This window comes from Anguilla rostrata, chromosome 3 (assembly GCF_018555375.3).
Source record: "Anguilla rostrata isolate EN2019 chromosome 3, ASM1855537v3, whole genome shotgun sequence".
In the NCBI taxonomy this organism is placed as follows: Eukaryota; Metazoa; Chordata; class Actinopteri; order Anguilliformes; family Anguillidae; genus Anguilla; species Anguilla rostrata.
This window is the reverse complement of record NC_057935.1, coordinates 45,502,773-45,517,993: the sequence shown is the minus strand read 5'-3', so window position 1 is coordinate 45,517,993 and position 15,221 is coordinate 45,502,773. Positions and strand designations below refer to the sequence as shown.

Here is a 15,221-nt window from a genome sequence, read left to right as displayed (position 1 = left end):
GGAATGTATATACAGGAAATAATCTATTCTCATTTCTCTCTACACAGTTTCATTGATGGAGCAATGCACATGATGGGTGAACATATAAGAGGTAAAGGAAAGTAGTGTTGCCGCATATTTGTATTCCTGGATGTGGTCCTAGAGCGAGTAAACAGGAGAAGGGAGATGCTTAGTGCCTATTAATGCTGTCCGTCTTGGCAGTGGTTAGGCTTCTAGACAGTGCTGGGAAAGTGACTTAAATTTGTGTGGTGTGTGTGTGTGTGTGTGTGTGTGTGTGTGTTTGGGGGTGTCAGAAGACTGAAGGGGCCCTTCTTTACTGAGGGCAGAGTGCCAGGACTTCACTCCCCCATCGTGGGGCACAATGCTCTTCCTGTCTGTGAATGGAGCGGAGATCAGTAGGCTTCTCACATCCTTAGCAACAGGGCTTCATTAAAGGGAGAATGCACAGCGCTGACCACAGGCTCCTCTACTCCGCCCACTCCCCGTCCTTGTTCAAATCCCCATGCAGATTGCTTAAAGAGAGTAGAAGATGCACACTTGATTAAGATCAGGAATCGTTCAACACATGAAAGATCAATACACACATTGTTTCCTGGCCTTGCTGGGACAATTCATAAACTTCAAAATACAAAAAAGCCCCAAAACAATTGAGAGCATTCCCACAACAATACTCTGTAACTGACTTCATTTTAGCGGAAAGTAAAAATCAATGTTTTGATCTCTGTGACGTTTCTCAAGAGATCTCAGTAAATCAGTTTTTGACTATTTATTTTAAATGAGCCCTTGGTAGGCAAAGATGTGTGCTAGTGTTTGTCCGTGAGCAAAATGTTGGAGTCCTGTGTAATTTGCAATTTGTTTTTTTTAATTTTTAGTTAGGAATATTATTAATAAAAGCATTATGAGAGAGAATTATTTGATGTTCTCAAATTTACTTTCTGAAAAATTTGTTTGCACACCCTCATCTGCATCGACTGCCACTGCATCAGCCAACTCATATTTCCATCCACATCAATTTATATTGTATGCCCCTATGCAGCTTATCATCCATCAACTTGTCTTTCCCATCTAAAAACAGGGGACAAGCTATTCTCTGCCTCATCCCCTTTGTGGTAGAATAGGCCATGGTTTCTCTGATTTGGCCCCAGAGCCACCCTGTGTGCAATGATTTTCATTACAACCATAATTTCAACCCTTGAATTGTAAAAGGCTATTAATTGTCCATAATTATATATTTTTTACGACCTTTTGAGGGGTAATTTTTCCTTGTAATGCCATTTGTATCAAATATTTCTAAACATGCCATGAAGAATTAATGTCCCATGTACATACCCCTAATTAGTCAGATAGGTTTCTGTATAATGTGCTTCATGGCTTTTTAATTTATTGAATTATAGACAGCTATAAACTGCTTAAAGTGTGGACACTGACACTAAACCGTCTGAAAATTAAAGAGTTCAAATACAAACCAAATGGCAACCAAACATGCATTCTGTTATAAATTTATGGGGACAAAACATGGACAAATGTGAAAAGTGCATGTGTATTTTAATAAAAACCAGCATACACCCTTACATATTTTTACTGTTACTCAAATACATTTTTAAGGGATGATGATTTTTACTTTTATTTTCCAGGTCTCTTCCTTCCTTCCTGGCTGGGGTTAAGATGGTTGTGATATCCCAGCATATCTTTCCTATATGTTTGTCTCATACAGTGCAAGAACCCTAAACAATTCCAGCTGTGTTTTATTTACAGTGATTGTAAAGTGACTGAAAATAGTTTGAATTACCATAAATTATCACAGAGGGATGTATCTAATATGCATCCAGCAAATGTCTATTCAAAGTAATGTCAATAACTATAATAACACATTTTTCAAATCAGCCCTAAAATCCATATTGAAAACAAAACCTCAGACCACCACCACACGGCCCCACTGAACTCCTCACAAACGTTCCCACCCACAAGTAAACAAACACACGTGGCAAAGCACACATCAGGCACATGCAAACGGTATCCCCGATGTTCAACACCACCAAATGTAATTTGTAAAATTTACTCAAAGATTTCAAAATTCTGTTGCATTCTGGTTTATGTATAAATTCCACCTTTTAACCCAGATGATTCAGACTGCGATTTCTGCAAAACGGTATATGTGAGCTCCTATATAAAACCTACTGCAGTTCATAAATGAAAAAAATTAACCATCTCCTGACCACTGCTAGTCTTTATAAATGCTAGTAATAGTGTGCTATTTGCTGTATATTGTTTTAAGCATAGATGTGTGAACAAAGAAACAAACAATGCAAGTTTGAAGCAAACTTGATTTCTGTTCATTTTAGACGTTTTATAAGGAATGATTGTGCAAGTAAAATACCTGAAGTTCATTTTACTAGACTTGAACTTTATTGGAGCTGTTCATTATCTACTAATTCATACAAATGAACCTGTGAGAATAGCATAATATTAATAAAGTTTTAGTGGAAGAGAATCTCACTTACCTCAAACAATGGGAGCAGATATACAATGAGTCTGAAACATTTATTGGCCATTACACCAGGTCCTTCATGATGTCATCAAGGACCCGGCCTCAATAGCTCAGAGCTCATTAATAAATTGAACTCCACCCATTCAATTCCCACATAGAAACAGATGGAAGGGTTCAGACGGATTTAGGTCAATATTGCAACGCAATTGATTTCTCGAACTGTCACTGATGCTTAAACAGAATTTATATCAGTCCATATTGGATGAAAAGTAGCCTTCTTATATGATTGTATGAGTTGAATTGTGCAGAGCAAAGCCAGGGGACAACAATCCCAGCTGCCCTCACCCCTTACTCAGTTCCCATTTCTGAGGCAGTGAGTGTGGGATCGTTGCGGTGTCATCCGTCCACTCCCATCTCATCACCGGCCCCTCTGGGGTCCCGCCCCTGCCACCGCCACATTAGTCACAGTCACTTCCTCAGTCTAGTTGTTTCACATCCACATCATATCATTCCTGTGTTCTCTGATCACATGCTGTACAGAGCAGCACGTCTTCACTAGATTTAGATGCTGGGCTTTCTTCAGACAGGCTTACAAAAGTCAAATGCGCCTTCAATAGCTGGTACTGTAGCGGCCAAATTCTGGGCTGAATGCTTACATTTCAGAACGTTTAGTTTTTCAGAATACACATTTGGCATCACCATTAGTGACCTGTGAATGCAATACAGACACAGGTCATTGGATACCATCATTTTTGATAAGACTGAGTTAATATCAGTTAGAATCTGAGAGTCACTTGTCCTATTTGTTCACTGGATGTACACATTTGTGGGGTTCTACTGTGATTGCCAGTAGTTTGAGGCAAAAGTCCATTGGCTTCCTAAATCCAGACACCGATGGGGAGCACAGCTGAGTGTCTTTGTTCTATGGCACTGGCTGATGGTGGATGGTGGGTTCTACATCCCACCCTCTTCCATTATGGTGCGGAATAAAGGGGCCTTTGTGATGCTGTCCCTCTTGACCCCCGGACGCATTCCAGAGCTACTCCAGGACAAGGGAATCGGTCTCCTCACAGAGGCCCGACATGGGAACACTGTCACCACAGCCACCCCCTTCAGAGAAGCCCATAGTGGGCGTCCCTACTGCACCCCACAACTACTGTGCCAGAAACTATACCACATCTCTTATCGCATGTGCCTAAATTCCTAAAATTAAACCTGCCCTGTCAATGCACCTGCTCCTAAAACTATACGTGCCCCATATAAATTTGCCTGTTCCTAAAACTATACCTGTCCCATGTATGTGCCTGTTTCTAAAACTATACCTGAACAATGTATGTGGCTTTTCCTAAAACTTTACCTGCCCCATGTAAATGTACCTGTTTTTAAAACTATACCTGCTGTATATATTTGCAGGCCTGCAGGGACGGCGCACAATAGGTTTTGTGCTGCCCAAAGGATATATGGATTCAGTCAGATGGGACAGTAGTGTTGAGGGCACCTGTGGCTTGCTCTCTGATTGTCCCTAAGATGGTCCAGGCTGTTATGTCCTGTCATTCACATTTCCACAGTTGGCTGGGTTGAGTGTAAATTTGTGCTTAAAAGCCTCATTCCAAAGATTCAGACTGCTGGCCCAATGTTGTCCTCTGCTAAGTTGCCAACACCCATATGTGATAACTCCATCCATGACCATGACCATTTCCCTATCACCGAATTGGCTCAGTGATTAGAAGGACCAAAAGCGTGGGTGTGAGGATTCAAGAAGGCATGACAGAAGTTCCGCTAAAGTCTGGAACTGGGTGTGGAAAAGCAAGAAATACTGGCACTAGCTCACTTTGCATGAGCATAGCTGTACAAATGTGGCTAATGCTGCTCTATGCCTTCCTATTTGTCTATACCATACTGCCATATAATATGCTGTATAATACGAAGACAATGGGGTTGTGGCATATTGACCCAAGATTTTAAATATTAAATCACCCATATGTACATTTCTGCATTTAAAGATCAGATACCTGAATAGATAGTTTGCAGCATACTGCACTGTGTGGTTTTCATGTTTTTCAGTAGTCCTGTTCTCCCTGAGAACCTAGTCAGAAAACAATAACCAAGAGGAGAATATATGGTATGAGATGAATAACCAGAGAAAATGTAGGATGTTTTCCTTTTAAAACTTCCTGCTATAGTAAGAACTTGTGTTCATGTTTGTCTGAAAGCATTCATTCCTTATCACATTTTTCTAATATGATTAAATGGATATGTGTGATTGAATTGTAGTCTGCTACAACTTTGTCATCAATTTGTTCACAGAAATGTGCATGGCCCTGTGTCATTTTAAACCCATACACACATGCAGAAAAAAAAGAGTCACGCTTTAAGTAGAATTCAGTTATTTATTTTGATTTTCAAAAAAACACAGTTATTAGGCTGGTTGCTGGAGTGTCCAAGGGTGACCAAATGTCTTTAAGTTGCGATGTACGTTTGAGTTTTTTTTTAACCAAATGGTATATGGAAGCCAATAATGTAACATGACTGCTCTTAGTCTACGCTGGCATTTCACTTATCTGCTGGAAGGCCACACTGTGTTGAGGTTTTTTTTTCTCTCTTTACACAAGTGTCTTCCCAATTTTTCACTGGACAGAAACATATTTAGCAATAAACAGTGTCAGCTTATCAGGAAATTAATTCAAAATATTTTCCTAAACAAAAAAGTGACCATTTAAAGCCATTATGCAATTGTCTAAAGAAAATAAAGCATGTTTTGCTTAGATGATATTAATTATTCAAAGAAAAACCGATACAGTCACAGATTTGCTGTCACTGATGTGACACTGTAGTTGTGGGTTAGGCATTGGTAATCCATAGCTGTCAACATATAATTCAGTGCACTAATGATTTTTTTTTTCTTTACAAATGTTTATTATTTAAGCAAATAACCCACCAGGAAGCCCTTGGCACTCATAGAAAATATTGATTTACTATTAGGTTACAAAATTGGTACTATACAGGATTTTTATAACTTTAGACATAAAAAATTGACTAATAACTATGACTACTATGCTATCAACATAACATGGATTTTTTTTTCTGTTAGAAAAAAGGAAATGGGCAAACACTGCCTACCATATTTTTGTCAGTACAAATGACTACACATCACCTGTATTACCGCAGAAAGTTCTCTCTCATCCATGCAATAATGAATATACATCAAGATACCATGTACATTTCTTCTACCGGACAGAAAACAGATAGTATATCAGTAATTCTTGTCAGTATTTTAAACTTTGCACATGGAAACAATGGCGAAATATATTTTCAGAGATTTGAAAATAACATTTTTTTAAAAGTTTTTTTTTTTTTGTGGTAAACGAAAAACAATAAAAAACAACACAACATAAGACAAAAAGAAAAAAAATATTCCTGACTCGTAACATCTTTACATTGTACACATCTTGTATTTTTTTTCATAGTTACCCTTCCTGTCTGGGGTCACGTGACAGACCTCAATCTGGTTGTAGGGGCACTGACATTCAATCTACTCTCACTGTTTCAGAAACATGGATCCTGTATAATCATATAGTCGTCAATGGTAACAAAGCACAGTGCATTAAATCAAAATCGAAGAATGCATCTTAATTGTTTCCTTCATAACTAGATAAAAATGTAGAGTAGGCTATGCAATGTAATATATTGTAATGACTGGGGAGAGACACGTAACAGCTGCTTACAATAGAACCATCTACAAATGAGTATGTTTTGAACAGACTGGAGTAAATTGTACATTTTACATTAGCAGGCATTTTTCACAAGTGTCCCACCATTAAGCATAAACAAAAGAAGCTTTTACATCAAATCCCCTTGTTTTTTTTCCCTCTGTCTTTTTCACACTTTATTTTCAAATATTGTGCTGTTATAATATTAAAACTAAAACAATAACTAAAATATTAATATTCAGATTGGCTATATTCTGAAAGAAAATGATCAAAGCTGAAATCCTTTGCCAAGCCTTCCCTTTTACGATTTTTATTCTTAGACATTTTTGCCAGAGTAACATAGATTGGTGTCTGAACTCAAATTGGAAAGGAGTACAGCCTGTGATACTGCATTATATTCAAAATTAGTGGATTTCATAGACACTTCTTTAAATCACTGCAGATGCACATTTTTGTAATATGCATTTGTCATTTTGATGAATGGGACAAGTTATATTCTGCACTATTGACCTCATATTTGTTACTACATGACACCTAAATGAATGGTATATAATGTTTTTTTTTTTTTTTAAGGAATGAAAAATGTAATACCTGAGGTAGCATTTATTTTAGGGCATTAGTCTGCATCTCTGATTATTTATTTATTATTTTATTCAATTGAATTAAAATGTATCACTTTTACCAGTCCCAGAAAAGGAAAACTACCTTTCAAACCACCTTGTTCAAAAAAAAAAAAGAAAAAAAAAAAGAAGAAGCTTGTTGCTGGAGTTAATCACAAGCAACACATGAAAAACTACAATTCCCATAAAGCAGCACATGCATATTTTATTTTCTAAAGGAATGCTGCACCTTAATGTGTCACCACTGTTCTTTGTTAAAAGCCAAGACCAAACATTGAAAAAAAGAATAATAATAATAAAATTGTACAAATAGAAACCCATTGCACTAATATTTTGTTCTTTATCTGTGGTTTTGTAAGGCTCATTATGCTGTGCTGTAAAGTATAGTGAAGAACAGGGATTCTTTCATGTTTTTTGATGTTACTTTAAAACACATGGCAGATGACTGTAAAACATATCTGATAGTGCTTGCTCTTTTTCTGCTTTAAAATAGTGCAATGTTTCAAGCATTACCAGCAATTACTGGTTAGGAAAAAAGGGCTACAGAACAAAAAAAATAACATGAAAAGAACATATTCAAAATTTCAGTGACATATTTTGAATATTAAAAAAGTGTACATGTATACACACACACACACACACACACATGCACAGAAACACACACCAAAGGTTCCTGTCAACTCCCTGGAGAGTTAGTGCAGAAAGCGACAGTGACAAATGATTAGTCTGTTGTTAAGGGCCATGTTAGTGCTGTGCTGCGCAAGGGCAGTTGCCAGGTTATAGTAGCCGTGAGTTCTCTTGGTCCGGCGCTTAGACGTGGCCGAGGAGGGCGGAAGGCTGGGTGGGTGAGGGGGGGGTGGGGGGAGGAGGGGGGGTTTAATCCTTATGAGTAGGAATTGAGACATTCCTTGGAGCGGGACTGGATGTCTTGCAGCTCCTGCTCCTCCCTGGTTTTGATGTCTTGGTACGCATGCATGTGACTCGCGTCCTTTAGGTAGGCCCAATTGGCTGAGAGAATCATGAGGAAGTGGATCTGGAAGAGAAGGGTGAGGTGGATGGCCAGTGAGCAGGTCAGGATGCAAAGCAAGCTAAACAAGTAGAGCTACATCACACACAAAGTTATGCTGTTACATTATTTATTATTATTATTATTATTATTATTATTATTATTATTATTATTATTATTATTATTATTATTATTATTATTATTATTATTATTATGAGATAAGGGAACTACAGGGAGGTGAACTAGTGGGATATGAAGGGATGGGTGTACTTTGAGATTTTAGTTTTTTTACACCAATGGCTGTTAGTATAATTACAAAGGAATGCGAACACCACTGCAAGCTTTGAATGAATGTCAACGTGGCATTTTTTCATGAATAAAATTTACGTCCTATATCACACACTTTTCCACTGAAACCTTTATTTAAACACATTTGATAAGGAAAAGGCCATGGGTGATTTGTTTGTACATAAAGCATGTTTATTTTGAATAGAAAGAGAAAATAATAACTACAGTGTTCAAAATCTTAAGAAAAACTTAATCCTTGTGAAATGTGAAGTACAATTAACCATCAAGAAAATACAAAAAAAATAAAAATAAAAATACAGGCATGCAGGCTCAGTATTAAACAATAGTGGCAAGTAAAGCATTTTTTATGGAAACTTTTGTATGAATAAAAAAGATGTTCCCTACCGTCAATTTAAACTATAAAGGCACATCTCATTTTAAAAAAATTACATTCTAAGAAAGTAATAATTTTTTAAAAATATATGTGGAGTCATAATCTGAAACTACAGACACCAAGCAAAAATACAATTCCGGTTGTAGACAAATCCTTCATAAATGCTTGTTGCCTCCCTGTACAATTATTATCTAGTGCTATTACTTAACTTTTGTCTAAGTCATCATACTGATGACAAGTGGTGCCCAGTGGCATAAGGTATGGGACCTGGCTCGACACACATTGGAATGCTGAGAGCTCTCTATAGCATGGAAAATGCATCTGTCTGTCTTGTCTGCCTTGCAAATGTGAAATGACACAACCTGTGGGTATTAAAAGACCGTTGAAACGTGTGCTCAGTTGAAGCAGAACTGTTTGCCCTACATGACGGGACATTTTTCTCAGCTCTGTTTGTTCACTTTAAGAAAGCAGAAGTCGCACATGGCCGGATGTACAAACACAAAACTAACCCAGGTGCCATACCTTCAAATGGGCCTGTCCCTGGATTCAAAACAAACTGCTATTTACACATTATAAAGTTGAGGAGAAGAGAATGGAATATTTTTCCTTTTTTTTCTATTTTGCATTTTTTTAGTCCATGTTGTCAGTGACTGCTCTCTCTCTACTCAGCTCCATAGACTGCCGTGTGCGCTCTTAACGTGAATTAAAACTTAGTGCAGCAGTCTTCCCGACTCTTAAACTTCAAAACGGCATAGTTATAAGTGGTAGCCATCATGTAGATCAGCTGGTGGAAGAGAACAGAACACAGGGGGGTGAGACAACACTTCGCCTACCAGAAAGCCTCCTCAGCCTTGATGCCCTGGTAACTGCTGCTATGGCAGCAGATCTCTAAAGTCTACGGTATCATATCATGTTTTATATTCCTCCATGGAAGTGTTCTTGATTAGACGGCAACATGTGTTACTGTTGCACCCTGTTGCACACAAAAATGTTGTACCTTTTGTCCATTTGTTTTGGTTATAAAATACATCTGCCAACCCCAGGTTTTTTGTCCGTATTTCAGCTTTTGGAATTTGAATGCAAATCCAAATTATAAAAATAAAATAAATGCACGATTATTCAGTACTGGTACTAGAAGCAACCTTTTGTATTTCATCCCTGATTATTATTAAACTCCATTATTATTGCATTTTCTATGCAATTCTGCCATTGAAACATAAATACACAGCTGAAAACAGAACTGCACTGTTCTGTTCTTTCTGAAATTCATATCGCAGCCTAAGCTATGAGATGCAAACTGTCAGGCAAATGAAATGATCTGATGATGATATGCAGTCATAGCTTCTGTGGCCTCTGTCTCCATTCATTTCTGTGCTCCCCAAGGGAGAGCTGACCAATAGACCATTAAAGCAATCATATCCTCATTACAATTCAGCACCCCTCCATACTGCCTTCTGCTTTGCAGAAATACTGGTGCCCTGAGGCCTAAGGATTTCCTGCATACAGAACTGGAAATCTGAGAAAAAAACATCTCTATTGTCTTCCACAGAGTTCAACAAAGCCACTGAAATGAAATTAATTCCAGAGCACCAAGGGGTTCACTGCACAAGAGAGATGGGCACTATTTCATGCATGTATTTGATATACATATATATATATATGTGTTTATATATTTCACATCTATAACAGGGTTGGTTGCCCCTTGTTTTCCATGATTTATGCCTCGATGCATCATATGCATCCATTATTTTCACTGTAGTTTATAAATGTATTTATTTGGGGGACATTTTGTATTTGGTGACACGATACATTTTGCCCATCCCTGTCTGTATTCTACATCAGCAGATGCCATGACATGGGTCATACCGAAAGAGCAGATTACAGTGGATAAGAACTGTACACTTACCAGTGCAATAACTGTGGCACCTGCCCCAGCACATGCTACAATATACAGGTGGTACGACAGGTAGAACTGCAAAAAAGATGAACGTCAAATTAGTCAGTATAACACACATTTGATATGTGTTACTTAGCATTGTAACACCACATTATTTTTGGTTTCTGGTATTATAAGGTTGATGCAATTAACCAGACTCATACAGTATTATCTTCCACGGTAACTATCCAGTCCATACTGGATAAGAGATACTCTATCAATGTAAATAGCACTCTTTTGGGTATGTTTCATTCTTTCAAATGCATGTTGTGCATCTATCAGGTGTATATAAGTATATGAGGAAGGGACAACCTGCTGTCTTACCTCACTAGTGTTGCAGATATCACCCAGTGTGGATCCACAGGCCTTCCCTGGTGTGGCATTCCAAGGAATAATACCTATAATATATGTCAGAAATGCCTAAAGGTTAGGCCTCAAATGGAAAACATTGAGTCCTTTCAGTAGTCCTTAAACCCTGCCATTACCGGAATTTAGATAGCTCAGCTTTAAATAACAGAAATAAATCATCCTTAATGACAGTGAAAAAAGTCAGCTACCGCAAAGTGGATCTTAGGAAGGTGACCCTTGCTCCCCCCAGAATTATCTTTGGAAGTCATAATGAGGGACTTAATTATATAAAAAGCTTGTGTAGCACTCAGCATACTCCAAGTCATTATATATTATTGGAATAATAAATTTGCTGAATGCAATGGAGAGGGAGGAAGGGAACGTTGTGAAATTGGAAGGCCATCCTTAGCCCACTTGAGTACACTACTGTACTGTACTGTACATAAAGAGGAAGACTGACGAACAAGCCAGAAACTGTCGTGATTAGTTGGTATAATGTATAGAGCTGCAGCCTGTTATAGGCGGAAGTTCAAACTCACAGTGAGTGTTTTTTTTGTGCTTTATTTTAAGTAACACATTTTCACAAGTGTTGTTTTTCTTTCCCTTTCCCATTGCCTTGTGAATCAGTGAATGCCCAAAGCACTGTCAGGTGTAAGAAACAACACAAGTAAAATGTTAATGCATTCCAAAAAGTGCATTGCTGTTACTTGTAGATTGAACCTATCTTAACAGACAGGTTCTTTTGTACTGTAACTCAATGACCCCCTACAATATCAGGTGAAATTCCTTCTACAAGATTGAAAATAATTCTTTATACGGAAAATATCTCAGTGTTAAATAAACTCTAACAGATTTTATATAAGTACAATAGAGAAAGTACAGAGTTGAGTTTACACCAAACCGTTTTCTGTGTATGTGTGCAGCAGTAGGTGAAACCCATAAAGGTTTGGAATACTGATATTGTACAATGCACTCACCGTACTGACGGACATCAACACAGATAGAGTCCACAGAGGTCATGTTGGCCACTGGTGACCTCATGGCGGCGCAGGTGGACCACATGTTGTAGAACAGGAAGACAGGCACGGCGGAGAAGCCAAACACGCCCAGCCAGGCCACGCCCAGAATGTAGGTCAGGAACACAAACTGCACAGAGACATTTCATCATGATTACAACCGCCTGATGATGATGATGATGATCGTCATCATAACTTTTCACATTAACCCTTTGAGGAGTAGGTTTTTTTTTCTTCAAAATTCGTAGTCAGTGTTCTAGAACTCTTTTTATTACCAGTAGTGATTGTTACATCAGCATTAGAATGTTTAGTTAAGAACATTCTAATCACATATTTGTGATCTTACAACTTAAATGAGTAAGTATGAAGTGTGTGTGTGTGTGTGTGTGTGTGTGTGTGTGTGTGTGTGTGTGTCCATGTGTTTGCATGTGCATGTGCATCTGTGTGCAGTTGTGTGTCTGCGAGTATCTGTATAATGTACCATTCCACTGATGCATCGCCCACAGATGGTGGTCTTGAACTCGCTGTGAAGCTCCTTGACTGCACTGGTGGTGTAGAAGCCTTCTGCCAGCAGGATAATGCCATACAGGAAAAAGAAGGAGGCGATTCCGTAGATAATGTACTGCATCAGCTGTATTCTGCACGAAGACAAAGCACACACACACTCTTAGGCCAAGATCAGGCCATATTCTTTTCTTTTTTGTTTGTTTCTCATGTTCCACTCATTTCTGTATAAATGTGTGTAATAAAGACAAACATCTGCTTAAATCTGCTCAGCTCAGCCTTTTGAGCCTTTGAGCCAACTGATGATTCATAAGAATTCCCCTTCCCTCCTATTTTAAGAGAACTTAATTAAATACACTACTTGCACTGCATTGCTCACAAACATGGCCTACAAACTGGCTATTTGTGAACAAATTGGTGTAAATGGCACTATACAAAATTCAGGATCAACTGACTGATGTGAAAAAACTGAGGATGGAATCACAAATGAGAAAAATATTCATGAAAATGTCATTGGTTACATCTAGACATCTGATGGTACAGTAATTTTGAGTTTCTCTCATTTTATCTTAATCCAGCAATCACATTTCGCCTTACAAGGTATCTTTGCAATGTATTTATAAAAGGATTATCATTAACATTTGTATGGAGTGTGGGCTGCAGACAGACAAAGCCAAAGGTGGTACAGATGTCTTCCCTTGCAAAAAATCACATGTTCACAAACTACATGTGAACATCCAACATGCGATGAGTACACGTGAAGAATCCCACCTATAAGATGAGCGCAATAACCTATGCTAAAATAAATAAATTCACATGTGAATTTTTTCATAAGTACTGACTTAATGTAAAGTCATATTTTCTGATACCTTGGAAATATTATTAATAGTGGCACATTAATTCCTATTTCATCAGTATATCAATGAAACAAGTCTTGACCAGCAACTCAACAGTTCAGAGTATGTCATATATATACCAATTACCAAGTAAAATAGTTCCGTCCATTGTATTTAATTTCTACAGAGACCTGGATGTGAAAGAAAGACTGAATGAATATGAAATATATGGAAAGGGATTGAAAATAGAACAGTTACTTGTACTATATACCATAAAGCAAATGACAGAATATTACAGCTTAAAACCAATGTCAAACAACATTCCCATGATTGCTGGAAATGATTTTGAATCAATTATTTTGAATTTGTTTTCCAGCATGCATTATGTAATGATGGGTGTAATGACATTTGTCATGAACTGCAATACCTTTCCATGACTGGTTATGACAAAAGCTAATGAGAACATCATACAGGCTTGATGATATGTTATTCAAATAAAGACCAATTAGGATGGACACACATGAAACCAGTGACTTACACATCAGTTAATACAGCATGGTCAGCGGCGGTCTGGGAGAAGTGGGTTTCCAGGATGGTGACTGTGCCGGTCAGTGCCACATGACCACACCCACAGAAGAGGGCTACACCGGAGAAGCAGAGAATGGTAGCCACCAGCGAAGCATAGGGGACCCCGCCCAAACACTTGATGCAGCATTCAAAGCAACCTGCACAAACAGAAGGGAGGGGAGTGGGGGCAGGGCAGGGAGGGGAGGCGAGACAGTTGTTCTTAAAAGCAGCAGATGACCGTCTGTACTGCAATTCCATGGATTTCTTAGCCTGAAGTATTACACCACAATCCTCTTCATGGCACAAGGGGTGCGGCCAGAGAGTTGGGGCTAGTCCTTCCTTCCCCAAGCAAACTTTTACTCTACTGAACCCTTTGGAATGTTTTTTTTTTTTTTACATTAACACATACGCATGCAGATTTAACAGTACATTAATTTGAATAGAATGATTCAAATGAGGATCATAATTTATCAATTTACTAAAGGTCATATATATATTTACCAGATGACAAATTGTTTATTAAGCTCTTTTATAAACAGCATGCTGAGACCACAAAAATCTTGGAAAACAGGCAGTGTTGCTTGCCTTACGTAAAAGTTTCCATGGAAACCCTCACCAATCATTTCTCACACTTTATAATTGCTTTCAAGTGATATTTCTCTTAGGAGACTAAGTGGGTTTTATACAGAACAGAAGCTTTTCTGAGTAATTCTTCCAAAAATGTCCAAAGTGTCATCATTCAAATTTTATGTTGTAGTCCCACAGGCCCGAAAGGCTTTTCATAAGTTACTGCAATTATATGTAGGGAATATTTTTTAATAACAATAAATATGGTTCACAGTAATGCATTTTCCAAAGAAATGCATTACAGCATTACTTATATATTGTGAGGTGTATATTTAATATATATTAATATATTTCATTTTAATATATAACAGTATAAGGAATATGTTTTTTATTCTATTTTCATAAGGGTGGCTGGTGCCAATAGATCCATAATGCCATGGGTTTCGAATGAACACGCAGCTAAAGTAGGTAAGTACTCAACTAAGTTTGTATTTTTTAACTGCACAAAACCGCACTGTGATATATTCAGCAGATTTCATACGCTGAAATCACATGTCGGTTCTTAAATGGAAATGGGCAATTTTGCTCAAAAGTGAGCTCAAGGAGTATCACAGCTGTTTTATAGAAAATGGGAGAATCTTCAAATAAATAAATAAATTCCAAATTGCACTTGAAACACAACTGAGAAAATTATTACAGTGAGTGAACCCCCCTTGAAGACAAAAAATATAATAATATTTACCATAATGCTTATTGTAATGTTTTATTGTTTGCATACAAACCCTAGAGGATGACATTCAGATAATTTCAGAAAGCTGAATTCTGATCGTGTTAATATGAACATTTGGGAAGGAGCAGTGTTTTGAACATTACCCTTTTTTCTGATGTTATGGGTTAATTATCATTTTTGCTTTGTCATTATATGTCATTGGAGCATTGTC

General features: G+C 37.7%; 1 protein-coding gene across 4 annotated transcripts in view; it reads right to left on the bottom strand.

The window, feature by feature from the left end:
- Positions 1-4,864: 4,864 nt before the first annotated feature.
- The window catches only part of LOC135250984 (neuronal membrane glycoprotein M6-b-like), a 49,647-nt gene continuing 39,290 nt past the window's right edge, over positions 4,865-15,221 (bottom strand). For 3 of the 4 annotated variants that reach the window (XM_064327888.1, XM_064327887.1, XM_064327886.1), the window contains exons 2-7: positions 13,685-13,871; positions 12,288-12,444; positions 11,768-11,936; positions 10,767-10,840; positions 10,413-10,478; positions 4,865-7,851 (exon numbers count right to left, since the gene is read on the bottom strand). In XM_064327888.1, coding sequence (XP_064183958.1) covers positions 7,702-7,851; positions 10,413-10,478; positions 10,767-10,840; positions 11,768-11,936; positions 12,288-12,444; positions 13,685-13,871 — 803 coding nt within the window. In that variant the 3' untranslated portion in view covers positions 4,865-7,701. Of the gene's footprint in view, positions 7,852-8,282; positions 9,291-10,412; positions 10,479-10,766; positions 10,841-11,767; positions 11,937-12,287; positions 12,445-13,684; positions 13,872-15,221 lie in introns of those variants that run through there. The other variant, XM_064327889.1, reaches the window with a different exon arrangement.